Genomic DNA, 18013 nt, shown 5'->3' on the forward strand with positions numbered 1-18013 from the left:
CTTTCCTTTTTTTTTTGCTCTCTAAAAATAGAGAACACTTCCTTTAATTTAGGCCTACTACATCCTACATGTCTCAGGCGTTTGGCAGACTGTTTACATCAAAGACCATAGTGTTAAGTGAAGCCTATAATCGCACTACACGGTCAAAAGTCAGGGTCTCTGAGTCGTATTCTAGACTTCCACCTTCATCTGAGAATCTCAGCCCAGAGCCAGTTGTTTTTTAGCCCGGTGCCCACTCCCTCCTGCTGCTGTGTGATCCAGTTTCAGTCGGGCCCAGTGCTGCCAGACTCTGTGGAGCTGGCTGCACTATCAGATATCCCCAGAATGAAATGGGCTGTTTTATCACCTTACACAGTGGCAGCTGTCTCCCAGGCATCCACATACCTGCGAAGGGAGATACATGACCCTCGTCATGCCTCGCTGTGAGGCGGTGTGCATCAGTGACTGGGTTGGTCAAGAAAGCCGTCCATCACTAGACCGCCGCAGAGACACTGGAGGGGAAACCAGAAGTATCCTCTCAGGTACACAGTTCAAGTAGTGATGGAAAAATGCCAGGAGTGCACTTTATTCTCTCGGTTTAATTGACATTCAGTCAGGAGAAGTCAGTCGTAACCCGTCTTTTAAGTTTGCATGAAGGACAGCAAAGAAGTGCAGAGTGAGATGAGCAGTCTTTTTTATCCTGAATATTTTTGCAAATTGAACTTTCCAGGGCTGATAAGTGACATTTAAGTTGTTTGATCTCTACCAGCCGCAAAAAGGAAAACTGAAGGTGCCAGAGTCGGCAGACGCGATGGAAAATGTCTTCAATTTGGGCAGATCGTGCAACACACCCAAACTGCATATCAGAACAGAAACATTCTGTCTTGTGGAATGAACAACAACTTCATGCTGTTTTACCTTGTTTGTATTTGGCGGACCCTGCCACCCTTCTAGCTTCAAACAGTGTTCTGGGGACCTTATTTTCCTCTGAGAACAGCTTGTTTATTCAGTTATGGAAAAAAGACGTGTCTGATTTTGTTTTATTACCATTTCAATAATGTAACTATCACCTTTTTGAGTTTTTGGATTTCTTTCCCAAAACTACATAGTGCCCCTATATAGGTGCAATATTTAAGAACTGGCATCTGGTCGAATTCAGTCAAAACAAATGAGAGACAGCGTATTACCAGAACATCCTCTAACCACTGCCCTCTGTAGCCACTGTTAGCTAGATAGCTCAGTTAGCCGTGCAGCTAGCGGTCTGGACACCGGGGGAGCGTTGGTGTTTATATGGTTTATATGATGGCATATGGCTAACACAGGAGCTTTGGACACAAGATAGTTGTCATTCACCCACCAGTGATCTCAATGATGTTTTTCAACTTTTTTTTTCTTTTTTTTTTTTAAGTTTTCCATTTCCCTGACGGGGTAATTTCCTGTTCTGATAAACAGGATAGAAAGTGCTGCTCTGCACCGTTCACCCTGGCCTCAGTTCCCTGGCTTGAATGGAAATGCTATAACCTCTTTTGTGGAGTCATGTGTATTGCTGAGCAAAAAGAAACTGACAAGGCAAGGAAATACGATTCAGTTATCTTCCAGTGAGGCTATCAGCCAGAGGTGCTGAGAGGAAATATTAAGTGTGCTACGCGGGGTAGTAAAATATGTGAACCGTACGATATGCTGTTCATTTGTCGGGTGAGACACGTAAAGGAAGGTGATCCATCAATAAGGCAATGAAAGCAATCAGCTAATTAGACATGGATCTCAGCCCATAAATCCCTGCCTGGCCATATCCAATTGGTTACAGGCGTTTTTAATGGCTTGTTTGACTGATTGCTTTGGTCAGTCTGAAATCAACCGAACAGAGTTTAATAGCCGTTAAACACCAGAGGAACCTTGTACACAGGGTTAATGATATCAGTTCATAGCACCACCAGTCTAGCTCAGGTTTGGACTTCCCAGTAAAGACGGAGACACTGCAGTCAGGGATTTGTCACCAGGCTTGGATACAGCCAGGAAACCAGTCACTGATGATAATGCGGAGGCCATTTTCTCCGCGCTGCGCAGGCTCGGGCTCAGCCACTCACCGCCCTCCGGGGTCATCTGGCTGGTGGGAGTGTGGACCACGGTGCTCTGGGGAGTGGGGGAAACTACCTGGATGGACACATCTGAGTCGCCGGGCAGGGGGCTTTCTGGAAGATCTGTCATGGCCGAGCCCACTGGAGACAAACGAGAGCTGCATCTTTAACACAAACAGGTTCATTTTTGTTTCAAGAGGAGCGTGATAAATGTTTTATAAATGTGCACAGCAGACCTCGACAATGAGCAGCGCTCTGCACACACAACAGTTTGCTGCCTTCAAAAAGCAGAAAGAAATCTCCTGTTTAAAGATTTAAAGCTTACAGATCCTGAAAATGTTGTAACAAAAACTGCCAACAAGGCAACTTCTTCTCTGTCAGGTTTTAAAGAATTATTCTGCAAGACTTCCTGTTCCTAGCACAAATGTTGCAACGAGAAATATCAGTGAAAACTTACAGAGCGAACTGTCTCCAAGGCTACTTTATATATGTAAAAGAAGGAATTTCTAATTACTACTAAGTACAATATTCAGGTTTTAAGATTTATATAAAACACTGCACTTCTGACTGTGACACCCCTGATAAATATTTTTCATCTCACAAGTTTAACTGCACGACACAAGATGTCTCCTACTTCACTGTAAAGTCCATTCTCATTGTTTGTGTGCTGGAGGCTTCAAGTTTCCACATCACACCTGTGTATGCTGAATATTGGAACAGGATTGGCTCCCAAACTATGCAGGTGTGATGTCACAAATCATGCTCATAGACTTCTGGTGTGAAACTAAAATATACAGTACATCATTCCGCAGAGTGAAGCTCAGACATTCAACTGTAGGAACAAAGAAAAAACACATTTTTGACTGGAGCAGGACGTGAAAGACCTGAAACAATTGTCCAATTCATTTCACATAATAAGATATTAATGAACTTGTGCTATTCCCAATGACAGTTGACAGGAAACAACTTTTTAATGAGGCCTGTGTTTAAAAAACAGTGAACCTGTTAAACACACCATGAATCAGCCGGCTGCTGACACTTTCTCTCTGTGACAGCTGCAAAGCTATTGTGGAGGCCTTTTGTTCTCTGCCAGTAAAAGGCAGTAGCTCCAACATTATGGAAGTGAAGCTGTGATGAATACACTGTTACAATATACCACAGCAAGAGCCGCAGATGGATTCTCAGTGATGGTACTAAAAGTTGTTTTGCTTTACTTGCACTCTAATGACTGCAACTGTGGCTTTAAAGGTGCAGTATGTAGGAATTAGCCACCTGTCAAATTCATACTCAACTACTAACTAATATTCTTACAATATTGCACCTTTAAGTGTGGATTTCAAAGCACTAACTGCAGTTTTAGACTCTTAAAGGTGCATCGATACCATCTTTTCTGAATTTGAAACGATTCCATAACTGATTTTCTGTAGTAAAGTGTGAAATTTAATGTTTACTACACTAATTCTGCTGTTCTCTGTTAGCCGGGAAACATTTTAGCACGTTTTCATGCTATAGCCTTGTTATAATTATCTTTTATTAATGTCAATGTTTTTCGAAGAATTTTAATCGAAGTTAGAAATTCCAGTATCGTGACAGCACTTCAAATCCTGCACAGATACTAGGGATCGGCTGATGCGTTTTTTTCAGGGCCGATACTGACACCAATTATTTGCAATCAAGGAGACAGGCGATAGCTCCTTAGTACCTCTGATTTTTATACTATTATTACCATTAGGAGGATAAGTGTTTTCCCTGGCTAACTCTGTTATTGTAAACATCCACCATGTCAGGCTCCAGTCAAGGACAGTCATGTGGTGATTGACGAGCTGTTGAGAGCTGCACCTGTCCAATGAGCCGTGGCCTTCTGACCCTCACATATCATCCTGTGTCTGCTCTCTGGGTTACTTTGCTCTTTTGTTTTTCTCTCCGTCTCTGACTAATTCTGATTTCAGACTGTGAAAACGGCAGAAGAGGTATCGCATGCTGGTCTCCTCGGGTCAAATGAGATGAGCGCAGCTGTTGGATCGACTTTAAAGAGCGCGTATACGGTAGGGAGGGGCTTCCCTAAATAATGTCTCTCTCCAGCTCACCCTCTCTCGCCCACAGTCCCAAACACGGGTCATTTATCCGGCAGCGCTGGAGGGCAGTGCTTGCTTCGTTACATCCAAAACAACAACAGGCAAAATCAGCAAACAAACTGCAACTTCAGCATCAATCTCTTCCCCTCCCTCCCTCCCTCCCTCCCTTCCTCCCTTCCTGCCTGCCTCCAGCTCACGCATTTCTCACAGTCTCATCCATTTCAGGTCAGAAAATGGCTTCCAGTCAGGGCTGTCTGACTTTCTTGTACACACACACACACCCTACCCCTGCTGGAATGACAGGTCAGCAGTAGTGGTGTGTTAGCAGTAGCATCAGTTAGCACAGCACAGTGCGGCTGTGGAAGAATGTTCGTCAGCCCACCACGGCCGCGGTGGCGCCTTTGTTGTGTGGAATGTGTCAGTGTGGAAGAAACCTGTGTTTATGATGGTGTCATTGTTGGGAGCCACAAAAACACAGATACTGTGACACCTGGCGTTAGTGTTTGAGTTGAAGTGTGTGTGTTTGTCATCATTTTTATGCGTATTAATTTAAAGTGGCCTATATGATCAAAATATGTGGATGGATGGATCACATCACCACTGCTTCAGTTTTCTGGCCCATAAATTCTCTGCGTTAGTTCACTGTCACCGCTCTTTCATAGTGTTGTTTTTTGGTCGGAGCAGGCAGATGTTTCAGAAAAAATGCTCTAAAAACCGAACCACAAACAAAATTGTTTACACTAAGTATTAAGTATTACATTTTTTACATGTTGTTTGATACAAACTTGTAACTGCACCTGGCTGCACCTGGTTGCGATATCGTTCAGTGCCATTGGTTCTGCTACATAACGAGCTTCCTCCACACACGCCTAACCTGCTGTTATGACAATGTAATTTACATTTTTGAAGAAAAAATAACTTTCAAAATAATATCAACTCCTTAGGGACCCTCTCGGGGTCTGGAACGCCCTGTTGAAGACAACATGGTCACAATGACACTGCTAATAAGATGACGCTTATCAGGTATAATTTTTAACATGTTCATCACTTCAGCTTAGCATGACGAGCATGTTAGCATGCTGTCACAGTAGTGGACAAATAAAAAATCTGACCTGCTGGTGGCCCTAGTTTAAAAGTTAACAGATCATAAAAGCCACGATAAAATATTTTTACGTGCAATATTTTATTTCTATCGTTATTTTTATTGTTTGTGTTTATCTTTTATTATTTTAACTTTTCATTTTTTTTAAATTGGTGTGCATTAGTCTCTAAACCTGTTTTTATACCATGTTTTTCCTTTTTCAATCACCTACAAAGCACTTTAGAAGGCATTTTGATTATTTTGAAAGCGGCTATATCAATAAAGTTTGATTGATTGATTGATGAGGCTTCAGCCTCCAGGCACAATGGATATCTGCAACGGATTTCACTGTAATCCATTCAATAGTTAGATATTCAAGTCTGGACCAAAGTGGTGGACCCTTGGACAGACTTTTTAAATAAAATTTTGTATATTTTTCAAATTAGTTGAACTTTCCCAATCTTTTTACAAACCCTCCTGTAACTGTGTGCTGGTTAGAAATCACTTGTACAGTGGTGGGTGTTCATGTGTTCAAGGGCAACGTTTTGTCACTCTCCTCGAGCTCTAATGCCAGTCAGTCACACTGGACATGGGCCTGCATTCTCAGCTGCTCTGCTCTGTCCTTCATGTGTGCACAGTACACACACACACAGCGACACAGACATTTCATCATTTCAAACTTCTATCCGTCTTCGCTCGTCACATGTATCCCCAGTCTCCGTCCTCTGCTCTATCTCTGTCACACAAACGCACCCTGAGTCCTGCGGACATTTTCTTTCCCTCCTTCACTTGTAATCTCCTCTCTCTCTCTCCTTACTCACTCTCCCTGACTCTTTGTCGTTCTCTGTCTCTGCCCTCATTCTCTCTCTCTGTCACTGCTCTCTCAATCCTCATCTCTCTGCTTTAACTTCAAAGCCTTCTTGGGATGAATACTGTATCTCTGCTGTGGATTTGTGTGTGTGTGAGACTGTGCGGTGCAGCGGTTGATAAATGTGTATGTGTATATTGGTGTGTATAGTACTGCACGGTTTGACATTGTTGCACTGTCGCTTGTTTGTGTGAATGTGCTGGCGTCCTGCCTGCTTATCAGCAGCTGCTGTCGGCCGCAGGAGAAAATTCAAGATCAATGGTATTGTGTTGCCAGTGAGCCTGAGGCCTGGCATTCAGTGATACCATGTGAATGTGACTGTGTGTGTGTGTGTGTGTGTGTCAGTGTGTGTGCTCTCACCTCGGCTCTCTTGTTGGGCCCAGAAGTGTTCGACAGTTTTGGTAATGTCACGGTTCTCTCTCAGCTCTCTCTGCCACTGGCGCAGCTCCTGCACATCTGGGCGTGCCCTGATCTGTAACACAGGCACACACAGCACACGTGCCAAGGCAGCACATGCATACACTCACATTAGCAAACATTATCAATAACTTAATTAAGCTGCCAGCTAATCAGTACAAGTAAGCTGCCAGCGTTGTCTAGAGAGGCCAAATAGCTAAATCACAGCGGTTGGAGGAATCACAACCTACAACCAAATGTGCAATATCTAAATTGCACGAAGCTGTAATTATTTGATTAAAGAAGACCCATCATGCCTTTTCCTTTTTTTCCTTTCCTTCTGTGTTTTATAAAGTTTCTTTTGCATGTAAAAGGTCTTCAAAGTTAAAAAGTCCAAAGTCTGCACCAACAGAGGCCCCTCTCTCCCACAGACAACACGGCTCCTGAAACGCCTCGTCAGTAGTCCTGCATTTAATTCTGTTACTTTGTGACATCACACTACGTCACCATGTCAGACATTTGCATAATTTATGCCTTGTGCGGCTAGTTTGGCAAATAATTTAGCACAGCTGCTCTGTTGTTGTTAGCATTGCTGGCTCAGGCTTGTGTGAGCTGACCAATCAGAGCAGACTGGGTATTCAGGAGGGGGGCCTTAAAGAGACAGGAGCGTTTCAGACGGAGGGGGAATACAGCGCTGCAGCACTGGACTGTATGAGAAAATTGATGCAGTTTTTTGAGCGCTACAGCATGTAAACCTACTCTAGTAGTAACCCAAAATAAAATGATTAGCATAATACGTCACCTTTAGGGTAAAATGTGTGACAAGACAGCATTATAAGGACGTACTGTAGTGCTGCAAAGATGCCCTGGCCAACAACTCCAGATGTAAGAATACATGTTTGTTTGCTACAGACCACAGCGAATGTGACATCATCATGATTTTACATTTTTTCAGTGAAAATGGAAATTGTGATGTAAAAATTATCATCCCTTCTAACTGTGAATCACATCTTTTAAAAATAAATGTGCATATCGTGCAGCCCTAGTTTTCAATTACTTCATGTAGTTGTTGTGTTGAAGTATTTGATCTTAAGCTTTGGGAAACATTTTTCACCATTTTATGGACCAAACAACTTATCAATGATTTGAGAAAATAATCAACAGATAAATCGACAATGAAAATAGTCATTAGTTGCAGCCTGAGTGCCAAATATCAGTATTTTTATTCAAACACGCAGGCACTCTATAAAGATTCCTCTGACAATTTGACTTCCCAGAGTCCCTGCTTCATGACTTCTAAACTTTATTTACACAGTTCGATCACAGATTGTTGTGTCCGTTCTTTAAACATTTGACTTCCAGGACTGGGGGGCGGCTGTAGCTCAGTGGGTAGAGCAGGTGACTAGCCCCGGTGGTTCGAACCCCGGCTCCCCTGGGCGGATTTGAGCTACATGCCAAAGTATCCTTGAGCAAGATACTGAACCCTGAAATTGCCCCTGACATGCAGTTGGCACCTTGTGTGGCAGCCTCTGCCGTCAGAAAGGGCCCTGCGATGAGCTGGCGACTCGTCCAGGGATATACCCATATGAAAACTGGGACTGGCTCCAGTAACCCCCGCGACCCTCACAGAAAAAGCGGTTAAGAAAATGAGATGAGATGAGACTTGCAGGACTTTTGTACTTTCTGACAGTTCGACCTTTCGCTAGTTTATGACTATTTTAAAGATGAAGCACGCAGACATGGACAGGTTGCAGTCCGTGTGTGGTTGTATGTGTGTTAACAAGGAGCTAATCTAAGCCTCTATTTGCTTTTTTGCGAATGATTTCATTGAATTTTTTCTTCTTCAGTTACACAGGCAATGTGATGTATCTTAGATGATATCGTAGCGTGTCTTACTTGGTGATTCCCACCCCTATTAAATGCTGCATAAATAAGCCTTATTATTATTTTCGTAGCTCGAACGTGTGGTCGGTTATTAATCGGAGCTTTAACTTCAGTGATTATGTAAAAGTTGAGCACACTTTTGAGCTGTTGAGGGTAAATACTTAAGTTAGTGTTAAAGTGTAAGACTGAGTCTGTTTGTGCATTTGTGTCCACATAGGCTGCAGACTCTTGTCAATAAGCTGTCTGATTCTAATCTCTGTCCAGTCTGTGGTTAGCATGAGTTACGCTTTTGTTCTCGGAGGAAACCCCTGTGGTTGTTATGTGTGTTTGTGTGTGGGCTGCTGGCTTTCCTCAGAGATTACTAAACAGTCTTGCTGTTTCACATTAATAGAAAAGGTCCCTGAAGAGCTCATTCTTCGTTCCCTTCTTTATCTCCTCCTCCTGCTGCTGCTACAACTCCTTCCCCTTCCTCGCCTTCTCTCTCTTCTCCTTCAGCACCCAGATGTGCGTCTCCCTCTCCTCATCGTCAACCTCAGACACCATCTTATCACCTCACTTTCTCCTCACTCTCCGTCACATTTGTGTTTCATTCTTCTCCTCTGTATTCTCTCCACTCTTGTTTTCCTCTTACTCCTCCCTCTCCATTGGAACCCGAGTTCCTCCCGACTGGGTGCTTGAATGGCGACAATAGTGTTGCTATTAGCAGTCGGTATGAAAGTGGGCCTGTTATATAAGCCTGGCGATGGGTTGAGGAATGGCGAAGACTAGCGGGCTCCAATAGTTAATTTAGCGGGTGTCACAGTGCCGCAGCAGCCCCTCTGCTGATGGGAGCAAAGCATAGAAATGGAAATGAGGGCTGAGGGTCAGGAGGGGTGGAGAGGGGGGGTCGGAGTCTGTTGTGTTTGCTCACCGTCGCTTGTGCCTGTCTATTTGTGTCTGCGTGTCCTTTTCTACTCTGTGTCACTTTCCATCGGCGTCCTGCAGAAATCTTAAACCTCCAGTTCTTCTTCTGCTTCTGTCAGCCAACGCTAAATTACAATTTATTATTTGACGGCCGTCGGACCCCTGAGGCAATGCCTGAATGTGTCGCACACAAAGACAAAATCAAAGTCTCAGTTCTTGGAGAGCTGGCTTTTTGAATACTCATGCAGGATGCTGACAGTTTGTGTGATGTCAGGAGACAAAGAGCTGGGTTGAGTGTGTGCGCGTGAGCATTTTGAAGCCCGTCTGTGCGCATCAGCACAGCTGATTAGCAGGGCTTCGGTATTGTTTGGGACTGTGGGCATCAAGGACTCTGTGTGTTTGTGTGATCGCATGTACATAAGTACTTGATGTACCGCAGCACATCAGGCTCTTCCTCATCTATTTCTCAACGTTAAAAAATCATTAAAGAACCTGTGATAATACAGCACATAACCTTTCATGCCTGGTTGAGTCGGTCCTCTCATGCTGTGTTGTATGCATGAGGGCAGGGATTAGAATGATTAGAACAATTAGTGAGACATTGCAGGGTTTGCATGCATTCTCACGCATTATTTGACAAAGCCACAAGCAAACACAAAACACCAAAACTCAAAGCCGACACCACCACCGGCACAAAAAGAGCCCCCTCCACTCGCCAAACAAAAATGCGCACGACCACACAGTGACACAAACTGTGCACACTGTGCCCTCTTTCTCACACACACTTCAATCCCACTGCACAGCCTTTCAAGCGGCCTGTGAGACTGAGCTCCTCTCCAATTCTCACACTCTGCGGCAGCACAATGGCTTCTGTTCGGAGGAACTGGCTGCAGTCGCATCACCAGCCTCGCTGACAGGCTGCATAAAGACGCGGCCTGCTCTACACAGCCTGCTCTACACTCCGTCCACCTACCGATCCATCATCTTTTTGTTGACCGATGCTTCCACCGAGGCTTAACCAGCTGATCTGATTCATGCCTCTGTTGACTCAGGCGCAGTAAGTGGCTGCTCTGAGACCTTATTGTCCTTTCTACGAACACTTAAAGGTACATTAAGTGTAAAAAACTCTGTATAATATACATGAAAGACAATACCACAGGACTACCTGACCAGTTCATCTGATTCTGGGACAGCGTGCCTCTACAGTGAGGATGAAGCAGGGCCACCGGCTACTGGATGTCCTGAGTGCCTGTGACATATTTTCCGCATGAGTGTCCCTGCACATGTCCCGTCACTGAGTCAACAATGAACGTCAATTCAAAGCATTCATCTATCGCTGCCCTCGGATCATTCAGCTGGAATAGCAGACCTAGTTCTGCTGTTGACTATACAGCTCTCTGGGTATGACTGTGTGCGAGATTCTTTCAAACAGCTCTATTAGTTTATGTCAAGGAGAATACAATCAGGACTCACAGTGTCCCACTTCTAGACAATAACTGGGCCTGCCAGTTCAAGAGGACTTTCTTCAGAAACGTCGGGAGGGACTGTTACTGCATTATTAATTCTGATTACCATATCATTGTATTTAAAAAACCCTATTTACTTAACGATCTTTGCACAATGTAACTCTTAGAGATCAAATCTCTGCATCAAGATCTAATCCTTTTCAGACAATCTAAATGCCAGTGAGAATAAAGTGTGTGAGAAGTTTTAACACAGAAATGATCATGAACAAGGAAAACAACTGAAGATTTTAAAAGGTCTACTCCAACATTCTCGGAAAAACCCCTATTTGCTTTTCTGTCAAGGATAAGATGAGATGATAGACAATGCTCTTAGGCATAGTAAAAATGAATAAGAGCATTGTCTTATTGTCTGCATGGTAAAAATGAAGATAAAGCCAGCAGTTGGTTAGCTTAGCTTAGCTTAGCATAAAGACTGGAAAGACTGGAAAACAGTTGAACTAGCTCAGTTTAAAGGTAGCAAAACCGACATTGCAGAATCTCCAAAGCTCATAAGTTCATGTCAAATCTGTACAAAAATAAAAAGAGACTCATCTAGTCAGTAGTGAGCCCATAATCCTTCATGCTAAGCTAAGCTGGCTGCTAGCTGTTGATTTGTTTTTACCCTATAGACCTAAGAGTGGTATCGGCGTTCTTGTCTTGAACTTCGCCAGACAGCATTGTTTCTCTCTGTTACCAACCTCTATGCTAAGCTAAGCTAACCAGCTGCCAAATAAAGGTTTGCTTTTACCCGACAGACATGAGAGTGGTATCAATCTTCTCATATAACCCTCCGCCAGTAAGCTTATTTCTCAAAATGTTGAACTATTTGTTTCAGTATTCTAAAAGGAACACACACACACACACACAGGTCAGTGCTGCCCTACGGCGAGGCCAACCACCCTGTAAATAAACACGGGTTAATAAATCTGCCGTGGACAGTGAAATGATTATGATGAAAGCCTGCTTCTCTACCTGACCACAAACCCTAATACTGACAGCCTAATTGTAATGCCCTGTTTATTACACAGCAGCCACATTACTCCGAGTCAGCTGACTAGGCCTGAGAGCCTGAGAAGTCTAAGCGATCAGTGACGTGTGTTTGTGTGTGTGTGTGTGCGCGCGCATGTACATATGTGTGCATTACAGTAGCAGGCATGGATGAATGGATTAGAGTTGGACTAAGGCACACAGTCTAAAGAAGATTATGTAATATGTTTAGACCCATCAGCTCTTTAGAGTTGTACATGAGTGAAACAAGAGACAATCGCATTGTCTGGGTCATTGATGTGTTAGTGTGCGTGTGTGTGTGCATGTACTATCGCTATCCTTGCTCTTTCTCAGCCCTGAATATGTTTTGATGAAACATATTAATAATGGAGGGATGAAACTCCAATCTACAAAAATACCCTCCCTTCATGCTTCCTGTCCTCCTGGCTCTCAGTCTGTCTGTCTCTCTTATGGACAACACACACACACACACACAAAAAAAAACACACTCAAAAACACACATTCCCTCTGCAGTCAGCGCTGCGTCAGGCAGGTTACATAACAGCAGAGGGTGTAAGAGTGAGGGGGAAAGAGGGGGTGAAGACAACAGGGTATAATGATAAAGGTAGAGGATTGCAATTTCGATACCACGATAATTTGCAAAGCATTGTCTCGATATCCACAGTTCGTTACAACAAGTCGTCAAAAACCACACAAAAACTCAAATGGTGTTTCTATAAAATCCCATAATCCTATTATATTCTTGCAGTCTAAACCCTCTTCTCAAGTGTTTAAAAATCCGACACTAAGACCATTTGTGTTGAAATGGAGCTTGTTATTTTTAGATTTGTCAGAATACATTCATAATGGGAGGCTTTTATTGTTATTATTATTATAATAACAGACAGCAGATGCATGTTCTCACGCCAGCAGACACAAATGAAGTTTTGCAGCGCATCGCTTGTTTAGTGCCGATGTCCTCCTCGCCGCTCTGCTGCCCACTGAGCTGTTAACTGCTGTTTTTCTCGAGTCGAGGTAACGGCAGTCGTGACACACTACAACGCCTGTCAGGACTTTGCCTCAGCGCCTATACCCAAAATATCTCCACCCCGTGTATCTTGAATAAGTCATGATCCTGAGAGGCCAACCCTCGTCGTCGGGCCCTGATTGTTTTGCGTTCACAGCCTCCCTCATCTCTCCCTATTCTCACCCACTACAGATGTCGCAATGGTTGTTTTTTTCCTTCCATCCCGCCCCAACACCGATCTAAGGCAACATCCCTCTTCCTCCTGAAAATGTACCCAACAAAGCCTGAGCTTCATCCTCCCATTCTCTGTCTCTTTCTGGCGGTGTCTCTCTTCCTCTAAATCCCTCGGGGTGCTGGGCTGCAGTGCTATCAGTGGCCCTACTGAACCTGTCTGAGTTCAGGGTAAACACAGTGAGGAGTGACAGGCAACTGGCTCACTGCTGCCACCTCATGTGAGCAAAGCCAATTAAATCTTTTCCTGTAACAGAAAAAGAAGAGGAAGTGTTGCCCCCTGCTGGTGCATAAGCAGTCCAAACACGGGTGCATGCACACACACGTTAAACAAATCTTGTCGTGCACGCACCCACAAAATGAGCTACATGCAAAAACATATGTCGGACAGGATGTAACTGTACATGACAGCACAGCTGGCACCTTTTGCTCTGGATGGTTTGTGCGAGCGAGACTGAAGCTGAATCCTCTCACAAGGATAAGAAACAAAAAGAAAGGGCAAACACATGACCCCTGCTTAGATCCCCACACCACACAAGACTGGGTTTATTTGTGTGTGAAGAAATCGCTGCTGTTCGCCTCTGGTAGTGTGTGTTTATGTCTATTTTTATCATAGCACAGAGCACTTCAGACCACAACGCCCACACAAAAAGGAATTAACTCCCAGCATCACTGATGACATAATCAAGCTGCTGAATGAAATTGCAGTCCCACTGGTAGAGGGGCTTTTCAGCGGGATGGGATTATATAACAAGATCGCACTGTGGGCCGATGCACACGCAGGAGGGCGCCTATTGTATCCTAACAGAACCAAACATCCCGGCTCATAGCGAAGGCTCACTGTGGTGTGTGGGGTAATTGCAAGGTTCCTTCACGCTTCCTACTTCAAAATCCCATTTTTCCCCCCCCCCGTACTGTAACTTCCTAAATCTCAGAAGCCGGGAGCGGCTGTGTTTGCAGTTATTTTATTTAATGCCATTCTCTGGAGATCACCAGTTTCATTGTCTCTTGATAAGAAAGGTTGTTTTGTTGTGATAACGGGTTCATTTATCTTGTTATGTTGAGAAAACAAAAGGATGGTTTGTTGAGACAAGGAGATCATTTATCACGAGAAAACGACTTCATGGGAAGAGTGGACCATGACATACACAAGCTGCTCAGTGAATCATATGAACTTGTATGAACTTTTCCCCTAGTGAGGGATTACTCATCCCAAACTCAAGTTTCTAAAAGACTCGGACCCAAATAGTTGATGATGATCAAAAACATTGATCTAAAGCTCAATTGTGAGGCTTTTCTGTAAATTGTTTTCCAGTAAATAATAAATATAGCAACTTCTGATCAATCCATATCAATTTCAGTCAGAACTGAGACATAAATCTGTCGGGAGAATGTTTTTCTCTAAAGATTTGATATGAGGTTTTTTTCATATCAGTATGATGCAATTACATACATTACAGTGGTCAAGTGGTTTGTTACTGTCCAGTGTTTTATTACCAGAAGTGTTCTAGCTGGCATCGGGTCAGTGGAAAAGAAACAAATCACATCGGAGGGTGTTTTAATGGCATAATAAATTATGTATATAAATAAGTAAGATTGAAGCACTCTCTGATGCATTGATCAATAATAATCATCTTAAATTAGATGGAAGTCAAGATGACATCTATTCATGTTGGCATGGCACTCCTGATCTGTGATAAATATTTTAAGTGATGTGAGAAAACAACCTTTTGTCCTCTCATGATGTGAGTTGATCATCTTGTTGTTTCAAGATAAAAACAGCTTGTTTTCCTGAGACAATGAAAACTCATGATCTCGATACTGGCATTAAAAAAATGTCTTCTTTCTTTTCAGCTCTTGGCTTCTGTATTAAATCAATAATAACAGTATATATGCATCCAGGATATTAGAATGTTTTTCTATTTTCTTCCAGACTTTTAATTTGAAATTTACCCAATTTTCTTTGACTTTAGCGTCAATTTGTTGAAATAAATTTTCCATATTTCATAATCTAGTCAGACTTGTGTAACTATTTTTTTTTTCCAGTTGTGTCACATTCCTAGTCCTTTAATATACTTTTGACAGAAAGACAGCAACCATGGTTATGTCCCGTGTACCTTGTATCCCCTCCAGAAAGCCTGGATGAGCAGAGCAGCCTGATCCTCACTCAACAGCAGAAACAGAGGGAGAGGAGGCCTCGGACTGAAGACGGAGAGAGAAAAAAAGAGAGAAGAGGGTTGACAAGAGACAAAACGTAACCATGTGTCATCTGCTTTTAAAAATTGCATTTTCTCTTCTTGTTTCTGAGTTGACATAATTTAAATCTACCTTTTGCACATCTATTTTCCTCGTACTTAAAAGGTACAATGTGTAAGAATTAGCCACCTTCATGATATTGATACTCATACGAACAAACAGGGGGCAGCATATCACCAGAGTGATCGCTAACACCTGATAACTATAGCTGTCTTTATCATTTTAGTTATTTTTTTAACGTTTTAAGCTAACTTCTTACATATTGCACCTTTAATTTTTGCTTCAAACTTTTAGACACAGGAGAGCAGCTTCCACAAAACGCCAAAAGGCCAACGACAAATTTCAAATATAAGTTAACTTCGTAACAAACAATACACTCGGAGGTACCAGCTGTGGCACGTATGTTTGACACTCACTGCATGCTGAGCCAGTCATTTACAAAGGGGATGTCATGAAACTTCACCGTGTCTTGTCCTTGCCTGCAGGGGTTGTGGCTGACAGAGAAAATGACACACACAATTTTTCACACACAACGCTCCAAATATAGCATTTGAGAGAAATGATGGGGTAAGGTGAGAGGAGCACTATACAGCCAAGAGAGAGCTGCTTGCTTGTGTGTGTGTGTGTGTGTGTGTGGGAGGGCTCTTACTTGTAGAGCCACTCAGTGAGGAAGTCGCACGGGTTAAACGCTGTTATTTTACTCTACAACACAAAAGAAAAAGTACTCAGCACCCTATATATCTCAACTCACCCAGTTTTCTCTCTGTGCCATATCACGTGCTATATTTACTGCTGTTTGTTGCATTCATTTATACTGTTGACCACTGTCAAGTACTTCATATTGCAATATTACTCCTGTATTATATATATATATATCTACATATATACACAATACGTTTTGATGAACATATCTTTTACAGTAATGTTTATATTTTAGTACTTTTAATACACATTTCATCCTACTGACTCTTATGTCTTACTGTCTTTATTTGTATCTTGTTTATTTCTATAGTGACATATTTCTATTCTAGAAGGATCAACCGTAACATACTCAATTTCCCCCTCATGGATGAATACATTATTTCAGATTCTGATACTCACTCCTGCATTCATTCAAGTAAATTTGCAGACGTTTTATCAGCAAAATATACTTAAATTATTAAAATTCAACAAATGACAAAGTTGATTTGGCCAGTTCCTTTGATTTCAGGCTTTTTCAGTCAGTCTCCAGACCTTGAAGCAGTCGTGTTTCTCGGCTTCTTTCAGCAAAGCCTCCAGTCCAGGCAACAGCACTGGAAACACTCTCCTCTCCAAAAAATGTGTGACAGGACCTGGCACAAACACACATTCATACAATACATATATACAAACCAGGATGTCAGAGAAATGTACATGTAGTTGTTCATTCATCTTACGCTCAGGTACTTGTGGAGGTGATGCTGCTGACAGGTGCTTCTGGCCTGAAGGATGATGGTCACAGTCTCTCAGAGGACCCACAAACATCTAGTGAAACGCATGCTGATCATACCAGAGGATGTGACAACATCCGAACTAATCAGATACAGGGTTGAATGTGCTGAATGATAAGCAGACCTTGGCTGTGGAGTGTGTACTGGAGCTGCCATCAGTCCACAGAGCACTGGGAGGACTGGGAGGACTGGGCTGCTCAGCTTCAAACTCTCCAAAAACACATTAAACAAACACACAGCTTTTATTTGACGCCCGTTGTCAATTCACAAAAAGCTTCGAAAAAAGTAACTTTATCATCTTACCTTCACACACTTGTTGCCAAAGTGATTTTTTGGCACCGATCACCGCCATTATTCCGCCCGGCGCCTGCCTGCTCTGTAGCGTGGTTGCCAGGGATACGCTGGTTGCTAAGGAAGTAGTCGTGCCCAATGACTTCCGGTGTAAACACGACATAGGAGCGCAGGGAGTAAATGAAGTAAAACCTAACAAAAGCGTGTTTAAAGATGTTCAAAAACAGATTATTAAGCCAAATAAAGAGTCAAAATGAATAAAATACACTAATATTAGTTATTAATAATAATCAGTTTCTGTAATTTAACACGGCGGCTGGCTGAAAATATATTCAACTACAAAGTGACAAACTTCTTTTTTTAAGATTAGTTGAATACTATACTTGATCCCTACACACCCTCTCTCATTGTGTGATAGTTGGACAATATGTGATAAACTGTATAAAAACGCTGCAATTTACACCAAACAAACGATCAGAATAGTTTTCCTGAAATAGCCCACAGCTCCTGGTTGTGTTGATGGGTCCTTGTTTATTTCTCACAATAAACAAGGTCGTGTTTTTGTCACTCAAACTAGTCTAAAAATAGATTTAAAATAAATAAATAAACTCCTCTCAGCTGTTTTTGATGTAGGAATAAAAGCCATTCTGCAGGCCTTTTCTCCTTGAACGCCATAGTTCCTGTGTTTGCCACTAGAGGGCAGCAGGTAACTGACTCACATTAATGTGTTTAAACTTCGTTAGTCTATTAAATTCACCAGATTTCCAAAGATACAAAATTAGATTTTACGTTTGCCTCGATGTAAATTCTTGGGGGGAGCATGACAGTTATGTTTAATGTTTGTATCTAGTTCATTCTGAAAGGTAATTATGGTAATGTCTCAGTGAAGTCTGTAAATGAAACAGCCTAACCAGTCTTTCATTAACCCTGTTGTAGATGTTTGTGCCAACAAACATGCCCTATAAACCTCAATGACATTGTAA

The 18013-nt window shown here is 42.6% G+C and overlaps 1 protein-coding gene across 1 annotated transcript; it reads right to left on the minus strand.

Moving 5' to 3' along the window:
* Window positions 1-1827: 1827 nt before the first annotated feature.
* iqck (IQ motif containing K) lies at window positions 1828-17134 on the minus strand. Its single transcript, XM_084370403.1, has 9 exons — window positions 17043-17134; window positions 16864-16949; window positions 16686-16773; window positions 16504-16601; window positions 15920-15972; window positions 15687-15764; window positions 15132-15216; window positions 6442-6553; window positions 1828-2198 (listed from the first exon to the last, which is right to left on the minus strand). The coding sequence occupies exons 1-9, from the start codon at window positions 17089-17091 to the stop codon at window positions 1918-1920; spliced, it is 930 nt and encodes a 309-aa protein (XP_084226529.1). The 5' UTR covers window positions 17092-17134; the 3' UTR covers window positions 1828-1917.
* Window positions 17135-18013: the final 879 nt, after the last annotated feature.

Source organism: Pagrus pagrus (genome assembly GCF_965226575.1).
Source record: "Pagrus pagrus genome assembly, chromosome: 13".
NCBI lineage: Eukaryota > Metazoa > Chordata > Actinopteri > Spariformes > Sparidae > Pagrus > Pagrus pagrus.